This window comes from Lutjanus erythropterus, chromosome 20 (assembly GCF_056507025.1).
Source record: "Lutjanus erythropterus isolate fLutEry1 chromosome 20, fLutEry1.hap2, whole genome shotgun sequence".
NCBI classification, from domain to species: Eukaryota; Metazoa; Chordata; class Actinopteri; order Lutjaniformes; family Lutjanidae; genus Lutjanus; species Lutjanus erythropterus.
Genome location: NC_139336.1, coordinates 13,822,792 through 13,846,032, shown reverse-complemented (window position 1 = coordinate 13,846,032; position 23,241 = coordinate 13,822,792). Strand labels below are relative to the sequence as shown.

At 40.6% G+C, this 23,241-nt stretch overlaps 1 protein-coding gene across 1 annotated transcript in view; it reads left to right on the top strand.

Moving 5' to 3' along the window:
* lrp13b (low-density lipoprotein receptor related-protein 13 b) overlaps positions 1 to 20,994 on the top strand; it is a 30,743-nt gene extending 9,749 nt beyond the window's left edge. Inside the window, exons 15-49 of the mRNA XM_084746639.1 lie at positions 833 to 979; positions 1,075 to 1,323; positions 1,507 to 1,740; positions 1,843 to 2,091; positions 2,730 to 2,951; positions 3,060 to 3,308; positions 3,618 to 3,821; positions 3,952 to 4,200; positions 4,329 to 4,556; positions 4,698 to 4,946; positions 5,728 to 5,916; positions 6,042 to 6,308; positions 6,576 to 6,791; positions 6,987 to 7,169; positions 7,354 to 7,476; positions 8,850 to 9,014; positions 9,349 to 9,564; positions 9,672 to 9,901; positions 10,059 to 10,188; positions 10,608 to 10,801; positions 10,936 to 11,122; positions 11,421 to 11,633; positions 11,736 to 11,919; positions 12,010 to 12,211; positions 13,158 to 13,322; positions 13,468 to 13,722; positions 13,865 to 14,092; positions 14,479 to 14,613; positions 15,486 to 15,687; positions 15,774 to 15,899; positions 16,316 to 16,423; positions 19,189 to 19,425; positions 19,730 to 20,051; positions 20,179 to 20,275; positions 20,888 to 20,994. Of these exons, the coding sequence (XP_084602765.1) occupies positions 833 to 979; positions 1,075 to 1,323; positions 1,507 to 1,740; positions 1,843 to 2,091; positions 2,730 to 2,951; positions 3,060 to 3,308; positions 3,618 to 3,821; positions 3,952 to 4,200; positions 4,329 to 4,556; positions 4,698 to 4,946; positions 5,728 to 5,916; positions 6,042 to 6,308; positions 6,576 to 6,791; positions 6,987 to 7,169; positions 7,354 to 7,476; positions 8,850 to 9,014; positions 9,349 to 9,564; positions 9,672 to 9,901; positions 10,059 to 10,188; positions 10,608 to 10,801; positions 10,936 to 11,122; positions 11,421 to 11,633; positions 11,736 to 11,919; positions 12,010 to 12,211; positions 13,158 to 13,322; positions 13,468 to 13,722; positions 13,865 to 14,092; positions 14,479 to 14,613; positions 15,486 to 15,687; positions 15,774 to 15,899; positions 16,316 to 16,423; positions 19,189 to 19,425; positions 19,730 to 20,051; positions 20,179 to 20,275; positions 20,888 to 20,953 (6,920 nt within the window). The 3' untranslated portion in view covers positions 20,954 to 20,994. The remainder of the gene's footprint in view (positions 1 to 832; positions 980 to 1,074; positions 1,324 to 1,506; positions 1,741 to 1,842; positions 2,092 to 2,729; positions 2,952 to 3,059; positions 3,309 to 3,617; positions 3,822 to 3,951; positions 4,201 to 4,328; positions 4,557 to 4,697; positions 4,947 to 5,727; positions 5,917 to 6,041; positions 6,309 to 6,575; positions 6,792 to 6,986; positions 7,170 to 7,353; positions 7,477 to 8,849; positions 9,015 to 9,348; positions 9,565 to 9,671; positions 9,902 to 10,058; positions 10,189 to 10,607; positions 10,802 to 10,935; positions 11,123 to 11,420; positions 11,634 to 11,735; positions 11,920 to 12,009; positions 12,212 to 13,157; positions 13,323 to 13,467; positions 13,723 to 13,864; positions 14,093 to 14,478; positions 14,614 to 15,485; positions 15,688 to 15,773; positions 15,900 to 16,315; positions 16,424 to 19,188; positions 19,426 to 19,729; positions 20,052 to 20,178; positions 20,276 to 20,887) is intronic.
* The last annotated feature ends 2,247 nt before the right edge of the window (positions 20,995 to 23,241 follow it).

Sequence of the window (23,241 nt, the reverse complement as noted above, 5' to 3'; positions counted from 1 at the left end):
TATGAAACAGCACTTGGAAAATGGAGAATGTTTCTCAACAGAGCCAACTTGTGCAAGAGGGGTCACAAAGCCTTCATGATTTTAATGGTTGTAAGAAGACCTTTTTTAAAAAAATATATATACTGTCGTCCTATATTACAAATAGCATTTCAACATCATTTCTGTGAAGGAAACTGAATGAAATAGTTATTTTTAAAGTTTGGATTGTTATTTACGATATAAACCTTAAAAATATATTGCAGGATAATGGCATAGTTGAGACTTGAACACAAGCTAAATTCACAGAGCCTTCACTGTTGAGCTAAACGGCCTCATCCCACATCAGAAAAGCACACAGTTAAAACAGTCAAAGAGAACAATGGCCAAGTGTTGGGAGAAGAAAACACTGAATTTGTCAATAAAGAAGCCTAATAAGTATGTATGATTGTTAAAATTTAAAGAAATACATAAAGATTGTACAAAAAAAAATCCTAAAACCTCAGAAGAACTCACCGTTGATGCAATATGTACAGGAAATAATCTGCTAAAAATTCATCCAAATTGATTGCTTTACGAAAACTTCCTGCAGTAATTGAGTTCATTATTTGGGTTAATTGTACAGCCTGTGAGTCTGTATGGTTATTGTTATGCACTGAATAAAAATATGAGATATCTATAAAATATGTCACTTAGTTGGTGGTTGTCAGTTTATTCAACAATAGAAAAGGGGCCCCTAAAGGAAAAGGTTGGGAAGCACTGGCTTATAGCGATTTGTGGATGCTTATGTAAATGTCAGTTTTTACTATGACATGTTTCTGAATTTTCTCAATTCCATTCTTCTAACTTTCCATAGTGCCCGATACTCCAGTTTGCAATGAACCGTCTATGCTGTGTCGACATTCATCAGTCTGCATCTCCCAAGCTGAGCTGTGTGATGGGAAAAAGGACTGCCCTGAGGGAGATGATGAGGATTCTTGTGTTACCACATGTCCGTCTAAAGGTAAAGCATCAGTATCACAAAAATGTGAGCAGTGAAAATATTCACTGAAAAATTGAATCCTAGCTTTGAGAATTTATGATCTTTTCTTTTCTCAGAGGATTTCAAATGCAAGGACCGTCGGAGTTGTATCTCCAGGAATCTCGTGTGCGACGGTCGCTCACATTGTCGTGATGGCTCAGATGAGGTCGACTGTCCACCAGTAGCTTCTCCTGCAGCTCAGCCGAACATCCTGAGGTGTCGCACAGGCTCAAAGCCATGTAAAGACGGCATAGAGTGTGTTTTATACAGCCACGTGTGTGATGGGGAAAAGGACTGTCGGGACGGATCAGATGAACAGGGATGTGGTAAGTTTTCTAAGACATAATCTCACTGGAAAAATTGCAGTTACAGCAGGATGACAAATGTAATCATTTCTTTTATTCTAATGATAAAATAAGCATTACCAGTTTGTGGCGGTATAATATTTGACAAATTCCAGTTTAATTCATTTGGTTTAACTTAACTGTGATTACTACTATATGTTCAAGATGCCACCGAACAGATCAAGACTCCATCAAAATCAAATATTGATCCATCAAACGAGATGCCACCTCTTACCAACCCTCCTGCTCCAGCTGTGCCGGCCTGCAGCAGCCCCTCTGTGCTCTGTCCACATACGTCTGCTCATATCTGCATTTCTCCAAGCCAGTTTTGCAACGGGCGTAATGACTGTCCTGATGGCTTTGATGAACAGAACTGCGTGAAAAGATGTCCCTCAGAAAGTAAGCCTTGAATGCGGAGTTTGCATATTCACCCAATACCAAAGATTTGCAGACTGTTCGAAACTTGGAAAGCTTAATTTGTTTTCTGTTATATCCATCCAGATGACTTCCGCTGCATAGACCGAAGGAGCTGCGTCTCCAAGAGTCTGGTTTGTGATGGTCGCTCTCATTGCCACGATGGCTCAGATGAGATCACCTGTCCAAGCGCAACTCCCCCTGCACCTCAAACAAACGTCTTGAAGTGTCGTGTGGGCTCCAGACTGTGTCGAGACGGTACAGAATGTGTTCTCTTCAGTCATGTTTGTGATGGAGAGAGAGACTGCCGGGATGGATCAGATGAAGAAGGATGTGGTGAGTTTCTGTGCAAATGTTGCTTTTGAAAAGTGGAATAAATGTCAAAATGCTTTGTAGACAAGCACAGTCCAACAGATTTTATGCAATCAAATGCTTCTTTGTAGATTAACAGGCCATTTTGTTTCATAAAATTGTGAGACAAATGAGTGACTTTTAAATTTATCATTTTCACATTTTTATATCATGGCGACACTTCTGTCCATATTTGTTCCTTCTTTCTCTCTGCTGTGAGTATTTTTTTATCTATTGTTTTTATAATGCTTGGTTGTAAAGGGTGCTGCTGCCCCCTGAGCACCCACTTCCCATGTCAATGCCCTTTTTTTTTAATTCCTTTTAGCTTTCTTCAAACAGGTACTGTGTGCAGAAAAAAAACTTTGGTCCTCACTTGATGCTACAAAATCATAACATGGTTAGAGTAGTGTAGCCAAGACAGTTGGGTATGCCTCATAACACTTTTGACATGCATTTGGCTCTGTAAAATAATAGGTATACTTCAAAATGTGTGTGACACACTTTCAGTGCTTTTTGGGGCCTTAGCCTGATATTTATGGATTTTTTTTTCTAATGTAATCATATTTATGATCTCTTGAAATGGAACTTTAAACTTCAACTCACTATTGTTTATGAATTTTTAGATGTTGCAGAGACTGCCCCTACCACTTCTGCAGACAACTTTAACGAATCTCCTTTACCTGCCACCTCCTTTACTGAGCCTCCCACCAAGCCGTCCTGCAGCAGTCCTTCAGTTCTGTGTCCAGACTCTTCTACATGCATCAAGCCAACACAGTTTTGTGATGGACAGAAAGACTGTCCCGATGGATCTGATGAGAACTGTGTGAAAAGATGCCCTTACAAGAGTAAATCATTAATTTATTACACTTTGGTCTTTGAAATGTATTACTGCAGAGCAAATCTGATACAGATGATATTCATTCAGTCTTTCTATGTTTCTTTACCTTTCGTAGCCGATTTCCGCTGCAAAGACCGTAGGAGCTGCGTCTCCAAGAGTCTGGTTTGTGATGGCCGCTCTCATTGTCACGATGGCTCAGATGAGATCAACTGTCCGAGTGTAGCTGCTCCTGCTGTTCGAGCAAACGTCTTGAAGTGTCGTGTGGGCTCCAGACTGTGTCGAGACGGTACAGAATGTGTTCTCTTCAGTCATGTTTGTGATGGAGAGAAAGACTGCCGGGATGGATCAGATGAAGAAGGATGTGGTGAGTTTCTGTGGAAGTGTTGCTTAGTAATTATTTATTAAGTCATTTTTTCTCATAGCTAAAATATCCTGACAAATGAGCTATATTCATTTGAATGACAGATAATAGAAGTGATGCTGGTATCTTGTAAATTTATGTAGCCTTTTTAAAATAGTTGATTATTTTCACAATCATTTCAAGATGCTAGTATAAATAAGAAATGAAATGCCAATGAAGCTAGCTGCTATGGCCATGAAAGGCCGAAATGGCAGTGATGAGTGGCTTAAGATTTTTTTTTTGTGAAAGTCAGCTTGTTTTATCAAGTTTTAGATACTGCACAGATTCCTACAGAAAATAAACCTCGTACACCAGTCGAGCCATTTACCGAACGTCCAACCAAGCCGTCCTGCAGCAGTCCTTTAGTTCTGTGTCTAGACTCTTCTTTATGCATCAACCCATCACAGTTTTGTGATGGAAAGAAAGACTGTCCCGATGGATCTGATGAGAACTGTGTGAAAAGATGCCCTTACAAAAGTGAGTAGTCTGATTATGAGCTGATTCAGACCGTTTTTCTCTGATCTCAACCACTCTAGGAAAGTGGACAGTTCTATTTTTATCTTGTAGCTTCTATCATGTTTGATATATCAAACACCTTCCTCCTCAGCTGACTTCCGCTGCAAAGACCGTAGGAGCTGCGTCTCCAAGAGTCTGGTTTGTGATGGTCGCTCTCACTGCCATGATGCCTCAGATGAGGTCAACTGTCCGACTGTAGCTCCTTCTGCAGCTCGAACAAACAACCTGAAGTGTCGTGTGGGCTCCAGACTGTGTCGAGACGGTACAGAATGTGTTCTCTTCAGTCACGTTTGTGATGGAGAGAGAGACTGCCGGGATGGATCAGATGAAGAAGGATGTGGTGAGTATTCTTCCAAGGCTGCCATGTAAAAGTGCTTTCGAGAGGAGTACATTTTGCTGTTTCCAGTAACATTTTTTTTAAATGTTTTTATGAGTCCTTTAAACTAATTCTTGATGTAATATTTCTAGATGCTGCAGAAACTTCCACTACCATTCTTGCAGAGAATCTCCACTTAAATCAATCTCCCATGCCCATCAAGCCATTTACTGAGCCTGCCACCCTGCCACCCTGCACCAGTCCTTCAGTTTTGTGTCCAGGTTCTTCTTTATGCATCACACAAACACAGTTTTGCGATGGAAAGAAAGACTGCCCCAATGGATCTGATGAGAACTGCATGAAGAGATGTCCTTCAAAAAGTAAACTTTGAATAAGCAGTTTGCATGTTCTCTTTTTTTTTTAAATTGTATGTACTACCCTGTCATCTGTTATTTTGAAAAGGAATCATGCTCAAAATATTCTTTTAGAGTGTCTTGAAACGTGGCTTGATATCCTTCCAGCTGACTTCCGCTGCAAAGACCGTAGGAGCTGCGTCTCCAAGAGTCTGGTTTGTGATGGCCGCTCTCACTGCCACGATGGCTCAGATGAGATCAACTGTCCGAGTGTAGCTCCTTCTGCAGCTCGAACAAATGTCCTGAAGTGTCGTGTGGGCTCCAGACTGTGTCGAGACGGTACAGAATGTGTTCTCTTCAGTCATGTTTGTGATGGAGAGAGAGACTGCCGGGATGGATCAGATGAAGAGGGATGTGGTGAGTTTCTGTGAAAGTGTTGTTTTTGCGAAGTGGAATAAATAGGTGGTATGTAGACAAGCACGATCTGCTGTGACAAATGAAGAAGGTGAGTTTCTTGTTGATTTTCTGCTATCACCAAAAAATTTTCCTCGTAGCTTAGTAAGTTGCATAGTTTCATACTCATAAATGACCTATGTCCATTTGAATGAAAGATATTTAATGGTAATACTGGTATGTACAGAAGCCCTGTGAGGCAAATGAGGAAAAAAAAAATATTTTCTATTTGTCTCATCTAGATTGTTTCCTCTTGAGTGTTAATGACTTAATAACAGATGAAAAAGAAGTTGTGCCAGGATCATTTAAGCTCAATGATGTGCTAACACAATTTAGAATACATGGAGAAATTAAAACTCACCTAGAAGAGTGTTTTAGTTTTAGTGAGAAAATGGAGTAGTGGAGCACTTAAGCCATATGCTGCCAAAAGAATTACAACAACAAACCTGAAAAAAAAGATGATTCTGGTAAAACTTTTTCACCTGCCAAAACTTTTCCACTTGTTTCTCAGATTTTAAAAAGGAACTATCATTATCCTGGGAAACTTAGAAAATGTAGAAAATAAATTACCCGATTTTATTTATTTATTTTCACTTGGTCTCAGGGCTTCTGCAGGTATATTGTTATTTTGAGAAGTTTCAAATATAATTGGATGTTTTAAAATGGAACTTTAACTAACTACCTCAGAATTTTGTCTTTCATCATTTTATCGGTGCTGCAGAGATTGCCCCTACCACTGCTACAGAAAACTTAAATGAATCTTGGTTAGCTGTCACAGGCTTAACTAAGCCTCCCACCAAGCCGTCCTGCAGCAGTCCTTCAGTTCTGTGTCCAGACTCTTCTACATGCATCAAGCCAACACAGTTTTGTGACGGAAAGAAAGACTGTCGCGATGGATCTGATGAGAACTGTGTGAAAAGATGCCCTTACACAAGTGAGTAGTTGAATTATGAGCTAATTGAGACAGTTTTTGTCTGGTCTGAACCACACTGGAAAACTTCTATTTTTGTTATCTTGTTGCTTTTGATATTTTTTTATATTAAATGTCTTCCTCCACAGCTGATTTTCTCTGCAAGGACCGTAGGAGCTGCGTCTCCAAGAGTCTGGTTTGTGATGGTCGCTCTCATTGCCACGATGCCTCAGATGAGGTCAACTGTCAGAGCGTAGCTGCTCCTGCTGTTCGAGCAAACGTCCTGAAGTGTCGCGTGGGCTCAAAGCCATGTAACGATGGCACAGAATGTGTTTTATACAGCCATGTATGTGACGGAGAGAATGACTGTATGGATGGATCGGACGAACAAGGATGCCTTGAAACGTGCAAACAAGGTTGTTTCACTTCAAACTTTTGAACTTTTAATTAAATCTGATAAAACTGTTACATAAAAGCAAGGTTATTTTAACCCATTAAATTTTTGCAGTACCTAATACATTTAGGAAAAAGTCATCTTATCAAGCCAATGAAGTTTAATCAGTAATTACTAATCCAATCAATGAAATCACTTAACACTTTGTACCGCAAATGAGTGTTTTGAAGATAAGCTGTAATGCTGTTCCATATAAATAGTCATACCTATCTTTTGTACTCTTCGACAGGTGAGTTTCAGTGCTCTCATGGGAAGATGTGCATCCCTGAGGCACAAGTGTGTGATGGCAAGTCTCAGTGTCGGGACCAGTCTGATGAGCTGGACTGCAGGGAACGAACCAAGAGCTGTGAGCATCGCTGCGGTGATGGCAATCGCTGCATCCCAAAGAAATTCCTGTGCGATGGAGAGAAGGACTGCCTGGATGGCTCGGATGAGGAGGGCTGTGGTAAGTCTGAAAAACCTGGGATTTAGGTGTAAAAATCTAGTGTTGGAAATGATAGAAACCTGATGGAATGAATCGCCTGCAGAGAAATTTCAAATTTTACATGAATATGTCTCTTTATTCGTTTACTTTAAGGTTGGTTAGCCATCACTCCTGGCAGTGAGTGCTTAGTTTAATACTTAGTTTTACCTTTTCTAGACCCTGTTACGGCTGCAACGGCAGAGTCTCCTGTTGTCACTTCTGCATCTACTTGCATCACTCCATCAGTTGTCTGTCCAGGTTCATCACAGTGCATCTCTGAATCTCAGGTGTGTGATGGACAAACAGACTGCCCTGATGGATTTGATGAAAACAACTGTGTGGTCCAGTGTAAAAACCCTGGTAAGTCTGTGACGACCATGAGGCAAATGTAACAATGTCTGACAAACTAATGATGGCATTGACTGGCTGTGGTAGAGTTTATAAAAGAGATGCTCTCATTTGAATGCTCTTTCACAGTGCAGATATAATACTGTAGCTATTTTTGCCTCCACTGCTCTTCACACCTTTTCTTCCTGCACATCAGATGACTTCTTGTGCAGTGACCGGAGGGCGTGTGTCTCCAGGATGGAAGTGTGTGATGGTCGTGCCCACTGTCCTGACAGCTCAGATGAGAAGCAGTGTCAATCAGCAGATCCCACAGCTCACTGTAAGCCAACAAGGAAAATACAGTAGAATAATAAAATGGAAAGGCAGGTAAACATTTTAATGATCCCATGCACAGAGCTGCAGTTCTTGCTAGGTAATTATGTGATTCTATCTTGATGTGCTTGCTGTGTAGAAACATAGCACACCTTACTAACTACACACTCCTATAGTGTTCCCCCAGCAAAGTTGTTAGGCCCGGTGGAATGTATCTTTTAACAGAGGCCCAGCGTAGGCCAGTGGCAGACTAATGTCAGACAAACTGGAGATTTGAAAATATTACTACATAATGTTGTAGTTTTACAAAGAATCTGACATTGTAAGTCTTAGAATAGTACATTATCAACAGCAACAATTGCAATTTTCTTGACTTGCAAAATTATCTTTGACACACGTGTGATTCATGACAGAATTCAAAAGGGATTAAAAAAAATTGTCTCACTGTTGACTACCATACATATTTTTTCTGAAATAAAGGGATACCACAAGGGGAGCGACCTCATCTTTCCAAAGTGCAAGTTTAACTTTCAGATGATGCTGGTGAGCTTTTCAACCATTATACCTGTTTCCATTTGAGCTGCCCCACTGAAAAAAAACACCTCTTCAAAATGCATCATTCGAAAAAAAAAGTTCTTCCATGATTAGGCCCAGTGGGAGGCCAATTTAGGCCCTTACACTGAGGGGAACCCTGCTTCTACCCACCAACTACATTATCCCTGTGACAAACAACTTATGCAACCTATTAAGCCCCCAGTCCCTCCACTGCAGTGGGTAATGTCCTAATACCAGGTCAAGCAAGCAACAATTACACCATAACAACCATCTATAAACTTCTCAGAATTCACTTTTCCTGAGTCAGTTTTCAAGACAGTTGAGCAAGCTTGGTACCCTGATGAACTTTCTCCTTTCCAGTTTTCTGTACTTTAATGTGCTATGTGCTAGGCTTGTCTACGTTGAAAAGAAAATCTAATTTTGCAGCTGGGTAAAAGACTACTGAGGGACCAGTCACATCTCAAGTCAGCCGGTTAGCTAGCGTTTTGCTAAAGTCAGTCAACTTAAAATGTTACTCAATATGTCATTTTTACAGAAAAAGGACAAAGTTGACTGATGTACCAGGTTAGCTTAACTGTTATTGAAACATAGAGGCAAAAGGGTCGGGATTTATGAAGGGCCAATACCATACCATAACAACCTACTAATTGCTCCTTTCCACACACACAGAATACCACAGCAATCAGGTAACAGCCAACTAATAATACCATGAAAACCTAACCAAGGAAAACGGTGCCTTACTTGACCGTTTCCTTGCCCTCATCTCAAAATCTAAGCTGGCTGTCTTCCAGATTGATTGAATGCATATTTTTTCTCTGTGCCAAGCCTCCAACACTTTCAGTCCCAGATCAGCCCCGCTGAGGTGCCGCAAAGGTTTCAAGCCCTGTAAAGATGGTCTGGAGTGTGTTATGTACAGCCATGTGTGTGACGGAGAGAAGGACTGCAAGGACGGATCAGATGAGGAGGGCTGTGCCACTCAGTGCAAAGCAGGTTCGTTTTGTGCATTGTGGCACAGCTTTAAGCTAATTTTTATGAGCTCAGTTGATTATTTAATTTGCATTGAAAAGGTTCTGGTTCCAATTTTGTTGAAGCAGCACCATGAACTTAATATGTCTTTCTCATTTCACATGTTTTGGAATGGATTTCTGAATTGAATTTTTTAGTCCAGACTAGATTTCATCAATTTCCAGGGAACCACCAGTGTTCAAAACAATAAATGGAAAATTATTTATGAACTGTATAGATTGTGTTAGATCGGTGCTCTACGTGCAGTGGATAATCTTTGAAGAGTCTTTTTCTCTGTCCCTCTCTCTCTCTTCCCCAGCTGAGTTCCAGTGTGCTCATGGGAATAGATGCATCCCACAGGCGCAGAGGTGTGACGGGCAGTATGACTGTCAAGACCGATCGGATGAAATGGACTGTTCACGTCTGACTGAGGGCTGCCATCACCTCTGTGATAACAACACTCGCTGTATACCAGAGACCTTCCTGTGTGATGGCGAGAGAGACTGTGCTGATGGCTCAGATGAGGGAAAGTGTGGTAGGTGATATATGTCCAATATTTAAAAACTCACAAAACCAGTGAATGTTAGAGTAAAATAAAGATTACTAAGAAACATTTCTACAAACTGGTTTTCATGTTTCCAGGTTTGGTGGCCTGTGCGATTAACCAGTACCGCTGTGTGAGCGGCCAGTGTGTGTCTGAGGCTCTAAGATGTGATGGATATGCTGACTGCAGTGACCACTCTGATGAGATGGATTGCACAAGACCCCCACGCTGCCCCGTGCAGCTCCGGTGCCCTCACAGCCATGAGTGCCTGCAGAAAGAATGGCTCTGCGATGGTGAGGACGACTGCAAAGATGGCTCAGACGAGAAGGTAAAGAACTACAGTTGTAGAGATGTGAAGCAACTCAGTAGGAGGTTTTCCTTGCTTCTTGAACATTTATTGTTTTGTGATTGAGAGGAGAAGGGAATCCTTGTTTTGGTGTGAGGTTGGGAAGCAGAAATTGAAATTAGGTCTCATTTGTATCCAGAACTGTGTGTCACCACCAGCAAAGTGCAAAGTTCACCAGTGGCAGTGTGGAGACAGCAGTCAGTGCATCTCTCTGTCCTGGAGGTGTGATGGGAGGAAGGACTGTCACAACGGCATGGACGAGGACAAATGTGAGCATGTTTATTCCCAAATATTCACCACTGATCAGGTTTATTTGCTGCTCCAGAAAACTTTGTTTTCAAACATCATTGGGTGTATTCAGAATAATGTAACTCTTTTCAAAATGCCTGTAATTTTAGGTCATTCTAATCTAAATTTATGAGCTGATTTGACCCATTTATAAAATGTGCTTAAAGTGGCTCTGTTCAGTTTAAAACTAAAATGAGGTATAGGCTTATATAAACATAATCCCTTTCAGTCACCACTTATGACCCACTAGAAGTTTGTGGTGGTGTCTGTATCTGCAGAGACTCTTCCATCTGCCTATACTTCCTTATTTTTCTCATTTTTCTTATGTGCTCAGGACACTTTACCAACCCAAAACCCAGTATTTGACCTTTGCAATGAATCTGTGCATCTGCTTTCACAGGCAGCCAGAGGAAATGCCCCTCTCACCTTTACCAGTGTGGCAGTGGCGAGTGTTTGGAGCCCCGTCTTGTGTGTAACGGCTTCACCAACTGTGCTGACAGTTCAGATGAGGGTGCGAGATGTGCTCAACAAAACTGCTCCAGCCAATCAGCCCCACAGTGTGACCACCACTGTGTCAGCACCCCAAATGGCCCGGTCAGTTGGCACAAATTCACTCTTTCACAGTTAAACAACAGTGTATCAACATTTTGGTTGCATTTGCAGTTAAATGTACTCCAAGCTCATCCTTGCTTGATTTAAAAATGCCTTTTGTGCCCTCATTTTTGCAGAGGTGTTACTGTGCTGCAGGTTTCAAACTAGCCCCCAGTGCTCTGTCCTGTGTGGACATTGACGAGTGCAATGAAATGTCACCAGCCATATGCAAGCACACTTGCCTGAACACCCAGGGGTCTTACACCTGTCATTGCCACCCTGGCTTCTACCTGGAGCCTGACAACAGAAACTGCAAGACCAAAGGTACAGTAGGTCCAGACACTATCTCTGCTTGCATTCTATATGCCATGTTAAGTTTGTATTGTTTTTTTAGCAGTTGACTGTAAGGTCTTGGTTATAGGAGCATTCTTGAATGTTAATTTTGAAATTTGAAATTTTGAAAATCTTGTGCCAAAAACTAGGGGTTTTGTTTGTTTGTTTGTTTTTTATTTATGTTTACAAAATGATCTATGCTCTGCTGTTATTGTGGTGTCATACTGGTTTATGTCACTCACTCTCGACAAGATCCAGAAAAGCTCACTGGTCATTTTGTCATCTTTAGATGAGCCTTTACTTGTGGCGTCGGTGCAGTCCGAGCTGTTACTGCTGGGAGTTCACAGTAGCACCTTGCGCCTTCTGTCGTCCTCCAGCCGGCCAGTCTTCTCGCTTGATTATCATTGGGCTCAACAGAGAGTTTACTGGCTGAGCCCTGACTACCAGAGCATTCGCTGGGCTGACATGAAAAGCTCAAACAGCAAAGGGACACTTATCAAAGGTATCTCAATAACTAATCAATTGTGGGAAATGGAATGAATATGCTTTGAGGAGTTTAGACTGTAATCCTAATTTTCAGCTTTCAAATAAAATCTTGTTACAGGAGTGAAGTCAGATTCCATCGCAGTGGACTGGCTTGGCAAGAACATGTACTGGGTGGACGGACTGGTGGGCCAGATTCTGGCAGTGAAGCTCAGTGACGCCACAGTGAGATCTCAGGACTACACTGTGGTCCTGGGTGAAGATCTGGAGCAGCCAAGCTCATTGGTCCTGCTTCCACACAGAGGGTAACGCGCCAAACCTGAAAATAATGATTACCCCCAGTTTCAGCCCCCAGATCTTTCACTGTGCACTTACAGTATAATCAAAACTTTCAGGTTGATGCTTTGGTCTGAGATTGGCAGCACCCCTCAGATCAAGCGCTCTGGGATGGATGGTTCAAAAAGGAAAGTTCTGGTGAGCCGAGACTTGAGCTGGCCAGTCAGTCTGGCCTATGACCTCCTGGACAACAGGGTGTACTGGGCTGATGAGAAGCTGCGCTGCATCGGTTCGGCCTCTCTGGACGGAGACAACGTCAAGGTAAACACCAGTGTTGTACTTAACAAGAGCTAGCTCAAAGTTTTGTTTACAGACATTAAAACGAACTAGTTCATATAAATTCCTTCTGTTCTTTTAAAAAATTAATTTTAAATAGAACCTCCTCCAACCAGGGGAGCCTTTATAATGACATCATACTAAATGCTGTGTGATATTCATGGTTTTGTTATTGTTTTTTTCACATTGTTTTTTTTGTTTTGTAATAATTTGAATAGCTAGCATAACTTACGTCTATAATTAGAACAATTTTAAAACATTTTACATTAAAACAGATGGAAAGAGTTGGCAAACTTGAACACCAACATACTGTTGAAATTTTTTAACTGGAAACTTAGAAATTCTGACTTTCCGTTCAAATTGAATTCACCATAATGCACGAGAAAAGGAGATCAAGAGGTAGTTTGTCACTGTAACAGATTCCTGTAAAGTGCAGCCCAGTTCATAAGCTAATCAAAAAGTTATTAGATTGCATTGGCAGGTTCTGTCCATATTTGCATGCTCGCTCTCTCTGTCTCTCCACTGTGACTGCATCACACTTTCTTTTTCAGCTGACAACATGAGCATTGTTTTCTCTCTCAGGAGTGAACTACACTCATGTTTGTGTTCATTAATTTATTCAGTGCACTTTCAACCATGTTCAGTAAACACCTCTTTTTTTTTTTTTCAAATCTGAAAATGGTAGAGCACATTTTTGATTTGCCATCACTGTTTGTAAAACTGCCAATATTCAAAATCTACACCGAAAAAAAAAAAAGAAAGGCCTGACTGGCTTGGTCCATACTGGAGATCTTTTCCCCATCAGTATGACTTCTGGGTATTTTGGTGTACTGCAGATTTTGTTTTTGTTGGCATACGACATGCTACACTTCATTTTGGCCAAAACGGTACAAACTGCTAGTTTGACTTGATTGTCCTGTTGTCTCACTAGATCCTCCAGTTAGCAGAAACACCGGGCCCTTTCTCTGTGGCAGTCTTCAATGACAGAATCTTCTGGTCCGACACGAAAAGAAGAACCATCCGCTCAGCTGACAAGAACACAGGAAAAGATCAAAAGGTTCTTCTGAAGAGACCAGGGCAGCCATTTGGACTGAAAGTGAGTCTTTGTCTTCTAATGGAGTGGTTATAACTACTGAAGAGCTTAATTAATTTAACATATTAATATTTAATGAATATATCTCTGTTGGCTGTAACCATGAATATCTAAGAAAAGACCCTCTCTCTTTCCTTCGGCACGCCAGCTGATGCATGCCCTTTCCCAACCCGCCACATCCAGCCCCTGCGACCAGCTGCGCTGTTCCCACCTCTGCCTTCTGGTCCCAGCAGTGAGAGGCAGGTCTGGAGCACTGGGGTCACCAGGAGCTCCAGCAACGAGGGGGCCTACAGCAGTTTGTCGATGCCCAAAGGGGATGCTACTTTCCAAGGACAAGATTACCTGCTCTCTGCCTACAGAGTCAAGTTTCATCCTGCTTTTGTCTCGTGCGACAGTGTACCAGGTGAATAGTCTCATTGTGGTGTCAAGACCAGAGAATCTGCTGGCCATTTCTCCTGCCAAACCACAAAACTTTGTGGTTGGAGGCCTTTTTAATTAATGCACTTTTTATCTTTCATCTTTTCATCTTACCCTTCTGCTTGTAGATTCACTTGCAGTCGATGCATCGTGATGGTGTTGCTCTGAAAAAAATGCCAAATGGCAGAGCTTTAGCCCTTCCCGAGGTAATGGAGGCCTCAGGACTGGATGTGTCCATCCAGGACCTTTCTCTGTATGTGGCTGATGCAAGACGTGGATCTGTGGACATCCTGAAACTGAGTGGCTCCAGGTCGAGGCAGGGACTGACATCCTCTGGACAAATCCTAAAGCTGAAAGTAGGCAATTGCAACTTCTTTAACCCTAAAATTGTAATTTAAAGCTATAAAATAGTTTTTGTTGCGGTTAAGGCTTTTATTTTTGTTGGACACCAGCTATTAAATATGATAGCAGCAAATGTTTGATTGAAATGAGTCTTAAATGTTGTCTCATTACCTTAAATATTTCCTGGTTTCTTTTTATAATTTGAGGCTTATTTTGACAGGTTTGAATACTTTATTTTTTGGAAGGTCTTAAATTTGGTTTCAGGTCGGGAAAAGAGGCAGATGTAATAAGCCACTACAGTACTGTTGAGAACATCATGGACAACATACCCACCCTTATTCAGCCTCATCTTGGTAAAATTTTAATTCTGGAAACTAAACTCTAGACTCTGTCCTACCAGGATGATTCAGTCACGGCTCTGGCAGTTGACTGGGTGACCTCCAACCTCTACTGGAGCAGCGTCAAGAGGCCTGATGTCCATGTGACCTCCCACCATGATGGCCACAAAACCTCACTGCTACAGGGATCATTTGAGGTGAAGGAGCTTCAGCTTCACTGCTCGCATTTGTTCTGTTCTGCTCATCCATCATCTCCTTTATCCCTGACGTTTACACGACTCCTTCATCCTTACATAAATTCTTCTCTTGACTTACCTGTGTTTTCTTGCTACCTTCATGGACAGACCTCCTGCAAATTGAAAATATTAGTTTGGAGTGGTTATTGTAAAGTTTTGAAGATTCAATTATCTCGATCTAAGATTAGTCATTAAAATAATGTATTATCAACAATTGCCAACAAACCAGTCAATACCTCCTTCCAACCTCTTTAAAAAAAACTCACAAACACTGCACAGTAAGACTGCCAATACTACCAATTTCCATCAATTGAGAGTCATTGAATACAAAATTGAAAAGAAAAATACAGTTCTCTTAAAATGAACTCATTGGTTTCCTTTTTAGAATAATCATTTTTATTGCATAAATTGCACACAATTATCTCTCAAAACCACACCAAACCCCCTGAATATACCTGCTGCATTGGATTAGTGCATTTTTGGCAACATACACCATCTAATATGTTGCTTTTGGGGGTATTTTATGCATCACTGTGAGGGGAGTAGGTGTATGTGACGTTGCTCAGACTTATATAAATTGACTACCACATTTTTTCCTGTGGTTATTTTCTTGAGCTCGTTTGGAGCATGTAGTCCATATATGGAGGCTGAGTCCTCAGCAGCCATGTGTTCGATTCCAGCCTTTGGCCCTTTGCTGCACGTCTCCCCCATCCCCCATCTGTCTAAGCTGTCCTTTCCAATAAAGGCTATTGCCCAAAAATAATTGTTCAAAAAATCAAAATAATCAAGCAAAAAAAAAAAAAAAAAAGCCCAGGTCTTATTTTTCCTTTCAGGCCATCACATCCATTGCACTGCACCCCCCCTCGGGACGACTTTGCTACACAGCAATAGTTGTGGCAAGTGGGAAGAGCCAGACGGAGGTGGACTGTGCCTGGATGGACGGACGTAACAAAGTAGTGCTGTGGAGGAAGTCAAGCCTCCCCAACTCGCTAGTCTTCTCTAATCAAGGAACCATGATTTACTGGGCTGACACATGTGAGGAATTACAGATCTCATGCGCTTGTTTACTTTTGCTGAGTTGCCCCTACATGTGTGCATGTCTGATGCCTCTTTTTCTCCAGCTGAAGGTGTAATCAGCTCTATTGGAGTGGATGGAACGGGATATAAACAGTACAAAACGGGGCCAGGAGTGCTCCTGTCCTTCACACATACTGAGAACATCCTCCTCTGGCTCACCCTGGACAAAGGTAAGGATGGAAGGGCTTTTTTGTTTTCAGTAAGACTCAAACACTCACAGTGTCTTGGTATATTCTCTCTGTTTCCCTCCAATAACCTGTTCAGTGGAACTCATTTTCTCGTACATCTTGGCTCTCATCTTCGATTCATCTGTCTTTTTCCTCATCAGGCAGCAGATGGCATCGCAGACTAATATAACGATGAATTATTCAGTCAACCTCTTTGTAGCAATCTGTACTGTTGGACATCTTTAAACATCCAGCACTTTTTCTCCTCTCCATCATGCCCGTTCAAATTTTAATATTCTCTCTGACTAATGTTTCTTCACCAACCAGACTATTCAGTAGCTTGTGATCTCTGCACTTTAGAAACTGAAGTAGTGGTTGAGGGATTTTGTTTTGTCTGTTTTTGTCTCCGAACTGTACAGATGCAACCAAACTGTGGTTCACTGATGGCCTCCAACCTAACCAGCTGTGGTTTGAGACAAAGACCAGCCTGGTGGAAGTCCGAGCGTACAGCCCCGACAGTCAGTCAGGTAGGCGTCTGTCCATCTTGAGTAAAAAGCAGTTGACTTGTTCAGCTACAGTCTGCAACAGGGAGGCACAAAGAGTTGCATAAGCCACTACAATGGGGCTAATAGTCAGGAAAATAACAGCTGTCAAGCAGGGAACAGGCAAACAGGTAAAAAGAAACCTGCAGGGAAGCAAACCTGTCCACTGTATACTGTTATAGGTTATCTCAACAGAAATGACACCAATAAGGAAGCCTCTCTCATGGCCACTAGATGGCAGGTGAGGCCTGACAGGATGTACAAAATTCCAGAGCAGACTGAGAATGCAAAGGGGGAGAAGGGGCAGGTACCACTATGACACAAATGAAGCAATGAAACCACAGCAGAAATGTTTTCTTACTTGTCCTGGTGTGTGTGGATGCGTGTGTGTATATAGGTTAAAAAAAAAACACTACTGTGCATAGTAGGTACCTCACAAGTAACACAGAATATCAGAGCCGAGTCAGAAACGGGCAGGTGAGGACACTAAAAGTCCTGCCAGGATAATGAGAAATGAGCAAGTTGGAAAAGCTTTGGTGTTGTGCCACTATTTTTCTAATACATTTATTTTATACATGAGAAAGCAGACTGTCAGAAAAAGTGCACATGTGCATATCTGTCCACATGATGACTGAATAGTCTACAAATAGTGGATTAAAGGTCAGAAGTATAGTCCATGGAACCAAGACCAAATGATGTCATGACATTCACTTTAAATTTACATCAGATAATGCATATAATTATTTTGTTTGGTAAAATGTTTATATTTAAAGCTCAAGTGCAACTGCAACACCAATTTCTTTTGGAAAAAATGATGGCTACAAGCATTACAAAGTAAAACAACAGAATATGTAACAGGGAGATCATTCAAAAAGAATGTAATTATGTAAAACTTTAGTTACTTAATAATTATTGAAGGAATCATTTCAATCAGTTTTTTTCTTTTTTTTATTATTTTATTTTGTCTCATTTGATCTTTCTTTTTTTGAAGTTGCATCATAATGTCTTCATATTGTTGTGTGTGTGTTATGGGTATTATTTGCTAAATAGAATAAATAAAAGAAAAAGTAATGTTGAGGAAGGTCCATGAAGAAGGCCAGAAAACTGAAAACCTGGCACCTCAGCACAATAGAATACAGTTGTTCCAGTATTTAAGACAACAGGATAAACGAAAAAATGTCAGGAATCACAGGATGCATGTGACACATGCAAGTTTCATCCAGCTATGTTATAAGCAACCTATCAAATCATTGTGCTGATTTATTAGTAGCTGATTGTAGCCAACTTTACAACCACTTATGTAATTATGATATTCATCACTTGGAGATTCTGATGGATGAAATTGTGAAAGTGGCTTGTCAACACAGAAATCCTTGTCACATAAATGCATTAATTCCTGCCCAAGTTTGTAATGTTAACCAACAGGCTAGCTGTCAGCTTTGGAAGGCAGGAGCACACCAAACCTGTTTGTTTGTTTGTCACAAATGAGGAACTGCACCATCTGCACACTTATATTTTCACCTCAACTTTGCCTTCTGTTTCTGAATATGGGGAACAGAAAAGGTGCGTTATCGGACACCCGGGGCAGAATGAAAAGACTCACTTAGGCACAGTTTGAGTTGAATAGATTGCAGGGCGATGTGATACCTGCAGAGAAATGGGGCTTGGCAAGCTGTGGGAGAACCCACTCTGTTACAGTGCTGTGTGCACTGCAGTGGGAAAGAGCAATGATGAATTGAGCTCATCACACACACTTGGACAACACTCTCTCCTACTTGTTCTTTTTGAACTGTTGCACTCTCTTGCAGTTTGAAGTACACACATGCATAAGCAAAGTTTGTTGTACTCTTGATAATAACACAAATTATAATTAATACAATCACTTTTGTAACCAAAGATTGCAAATATCAATCGCACATTCACCTCATAAATCATGACGTACTTGTCTGACACTGCATTAAGTTTCTTTAAATAATGGAAAATATTGATCTGCATTGACATCAGTGATCCTGGTCCTCGTGTTACTTCATGTTTTGTTGATAGATTTCTTGGGAAATGAAGATGCCCTGCAGGTGCAAGCAGCTATAACAATACTTTCAAGTGCAAATGATCAGCTTTTCCGGTATTAAACCCAACAATGTCAAATAAAGCATATAGAAGCAAAATAAATCTTTGCACAGAAGCAGAAATATTAAGTCCAAACACTTCCAAACAATGTCAGTATTAAGTAACACACATCCAGATGCACATCGTCGTCTTTAATGATTCACTGACAAATGTCGACACACCTCTGGTTCATGTTTCCTGGACTTCAACCAAACTCGTTTTCTCAGTCTGGCACTGGAAATCTGCTCACAGTGCCAAAGCAGATTGTCATTTCATGCAGCCAGGAGGCTCTGATTTGTTTAGTCATAACAGAATATTGATTGACATGGGAGCAGGTCTAACGCATGTTCTAGTACAACTGTTATTCCCATGTTGCTGTATGATATGAGCAATCACATGTAGACTCAAAGGAACATATTTACCTACTTTCAAACGTTATTGTGTGAAACTATGTAGGTTAACAGAAATGTGCCTTAAAGTCCAGGAAGACAACAGTAGGGGATCCAATGATGATCCTACATAAAATGAAAAATACTGCTGACTCTCTTCTATCCACTTTAAATTATACCTGAGAAGCTGTCGCTTTATTCTCTCTTCATCTGTGCTGTTTAAATTACAAATCCTCTTTTATCCATTTCCTCCAGGAACTAATAGCTGCTCCCAAAACAATGGAGGATGTGTCCACCTGTGCCTGTCCTATCCTGGGAGTCGGACATGTAAATGTGGACGGGGCTTCTCCGCTGTCAATGTCACTTCCTGCGCTCCGCTCCCCAAATGCCCCTCTGGCCAAGAATCCTGCGTTGATGGTAGCAAGTGTATCGGCAGCAGCAAGTTCTGTGATGGACAAGTCGACTGTCCAGACCAGTCAGATGAACAGGACTGTGAGTTTGGAGAAGAAATTGAATTAGGGGTTTTAAGTCATCTCAGATTTGTTGTGACCCAAATACAAGAATCAAATATTTCTGTTCCTAGAGAAGTAGCTGCTTCACTAGTATTGATGAACCACATGCAGATCTTAAATCTTATTTCCCCTTTAAATAACCCAATCTGTAATTACCCAACTCACTAAAAAGAACAGCAGCCAGATGCAAGATTATAATACAGTGATAAGTGTAGTGTAGGAACATTTCTGTCAGTTTTACAGCAGTACATGTTATATAATACCACGTACGGATTTCTCTACAGGTCCAAACAAAAACTCTGCCTCTTTCAAGACCAAATCCAGCGACGACCAGCCTCCCCAGTCTCCCTCATCGCCTCACCCCAACTCCCAAAAGAACTCTGTTTATTCAGTTAAAAAAACCTCCACGTCCTGTGATCGGCAGCGCTGCCATGGTCAGGGCAGCTGCATCACAGAAGGCAAAATCACTCGCTGCCAGTGTACAGCTGGTTACAAGGGAGAGTTCTGTCAAGAGACCGAAACTGGACGAAGCCACGTGGCTGTGATCCTTGGCGTCTTCTTCCTCATTGCTATATTGATGGCTGCTGCTTTTATTTTCACTAAAAGGTAGTGACCATGAGAAAGAGTGCTTCTTTTTCACCCTGGCCACAAGGATTTGACACTTTGTGAGCCTGTTTTGTTCTCTGTAACTCTGAGAGTTTTGCAGAAAATTAAAATAATCTGGTTTCAACAGGAAGGCGTGGGCGTCCATCAGAAGCAGATCCGTGGAGAAAGAAACTCTGATGGCCAACATGGGCCTGCCATGTGAACGCTACGATTCAGACTCTGAGGTAAAACTTCATACGACTCTGTGGAAACTCTTGGATAAATGAGCGGAGATTTATTTAAGAATATGAACCATTAATGTGACTTATTTGTATACTAAAGCAGCTGGCTAATTTGACAATTTGTGATAAATATGAACACATTATTTAAATGTTAATATTTTGGCAGAGTTTTTTTGTCATTTTAAGACCATTTTGCTATTTTAATTTTAGAAATACAGTTTAGTTCAAACTTTCTTTTGAAATCATCCAAAACGGCAGCTCAGTGCAAGTTTCTAAAATGAAATTGTCTCAAAAACGTGTTAACAAATAATTAACAGGATATAATGTAATTTATGCCAATGAAAAGAATAAGTTTGTCTTCAATCTTATAAATATACCAGAATAAGTTTGTTTGTTTGCTTAATTGATTTATACACCTTATATATATATATATATATATATATATATATATATATATATATATATCAAGGTATTTTTCAGGTGGTCTTTGGTCTTCAAGATCTTCCTCAAATTGCTTACATTTCTGCTTCATTAATTTTCAAGATTTAAGATCACTGTCTCTGCTCTGTTTATATACACTGAGGGGAAACATATCTGCTCTTTCCTTCTCTCTAGGAGCTGGAGTCTCCAGTAGATGTGAAGAACCCCCCGCTAGAGTTGAAGTCACTGCAGCTCAAATAGAAGTTCTGTGTTCTGAAATATGGCGTCCAGTAAACAACTGGTGACTGATGCTGTGGATTGTTATCTGCAGACATCAACAGAAATGTGATAAAGAATAAACCAAAGACCAGACTCTCTATATTTGTGTGTATAATGTGTCTCTTACTAATGCTGCTGCGCTGACACTGTTTCAGTGTTGTCTAACGCTGCTTGTCTGCTAATGCCTGTGTGTCTCCGTCCTGTCAAGTGACTGCCATTTATTAGGATTTTTTTTTTTATTTAACTATTTAATGATTCATTCTACATGTTGAAATATTTAGATTAAAATACTTATAATAGATTGATTGGTAGTTAAGTTTAGCAGACCGTTTGCTCACATAAAAGCAGAGAATTACTCTACACCATTACGAGCTGATAGATTCCTTGATACTTAGTAATGCTTGTTAGTCTTGCTTTTGCATTTTTTCCTCTATCATATGCAAAAATGTTGTCACAGCTTTCCCGGTCTCCTTATATACAGTCAATGGTCTTTATCGGTTTTGTAACCTGATTCTGTTTTATTTCTTCCTTGTGACATTTTGGTTCCACAGAAACACATTTCGTGTGAAAGGTCCTTTTGTTTATGTATTTCCACCTGTCAGCCAGCCAAACTCGTCCCACAGATGAGCCCGGTTAGGACATGTGCATGCATGTTTTTACTTCTGTGTTTCTGATAGTGTCGCATTCTGCCCTGCTAAGACAAAGTGAAACTGAATTGGAAAAAATACTTTTTCATCTCAATCACCAACGGCCTGACAAAAGTGTTCTCGATACAGAAATGGATGGTGTATTTTTTTTTTCTGTTGGACATGTGCAGCTTTAAAAAAAATAAAAAAAACTACATTTTTCATCTGAAAAATAAATGTAAAGTTAAGTCACTTGGCCCTCATATATGATAAATATCTATTTACACCTATACTGTACTTAGAAATGTGTCACACATGCTCCTCTTGACTCACACCGGAGCCTGAGAAAGTAAACCTATCCTTGAATATTTTCACATTACACATTGTCCATCTGTCCACGGACCATCTCTCAGCTTTGTGTAAACTGGAATATTAATTCTGGAAATCCAGATATAAACTTGTCTTTAAACCATAACCAGTAAGACTTCAAGGGAGCTGCACTTCCATCTTCAAAAACTGACTATTCCCCAACGTGCAAATAACACAAAATCCAAGGTCTTAAGATCATATTAATCACATATTGATAACTTTATCATATGTTCCAAAGCATTATCACATCTTAAATTGCTTGCATGTTACCATTGTATAGGAGGGAGACCTTTTTGCATAGGCATAGGCATTATAGTGTTATACATTATAATGTATGCATATACATATGTTTGATTATACAAGCTAAACATGCATGCATGCTAACATTTGCTAATTAGCACTAAATGCAATGTGCAGTTTAGGCTGATGGGAATGCCATTAGTTGCAACTGGTCATAAAGCAAAGTACTGGACAAAGTGATGGCAGTCAAAACAGGGGATTACCAAAGTTAGTGGAATTTTTTTTCGGTGGACGACAAATTTCTTATCCAGCCAGTAGTCTTTGAGTTGTGACCGAACAACAAGTCGACATTGCCATTCTTATAGCCACTAACACCAAAACTTTCAAATCTAACCCAGAAGAATTGTTATTAAGGTCATGAGGCTAAAGTAACCCTGTAGGAAACGTTTCCTGACAATTTCTCAACAGATTTTTGAGCCACTGCTTGGAACACAGTCATGTCAGTCTTGTCAGGTCTTGCCAGCTGAGTTTTGTTCTAACTTGCCTCCTCCTCCTCCCATCCCCCGCTGGTCAGGCAAACACACTGACTGTATTTCAATATAATAGTCCGTAGGGTAAAGGGTGTGTGAACATGTATGTGTGTTTATGTTATTGAGCCTTCAGTTCTCAGGAAAAGTTGAGCTGTTAATGTTGAGTTATAATATGATCAAATCCATGCTATGTCTGACATTTTTGTACATATTATATCAAAGAAAAGTCTTTATTTTTCCCTGCCACGTTTTATTTGTCTGTATTGTTGCTCCTCTGGCATCCTGCATGTTTATTTAATGGGACGCTGTCTGAAAGGCACCATACAAATTACGTTTATTTTTCCCACGTTTGTCAGAGCATTGAATTTTGTGAGTCAGAGATTAACAGAGGCATAAGATTAGTTTGCACTCTGCTTATGAAATGTGAAGTTGCTCCATCAGTGCCAAGGATACTTGGTGGGTGCAAGAGTGTGTGTGTATGTGACTCAGCCCATTTAAAGATAAG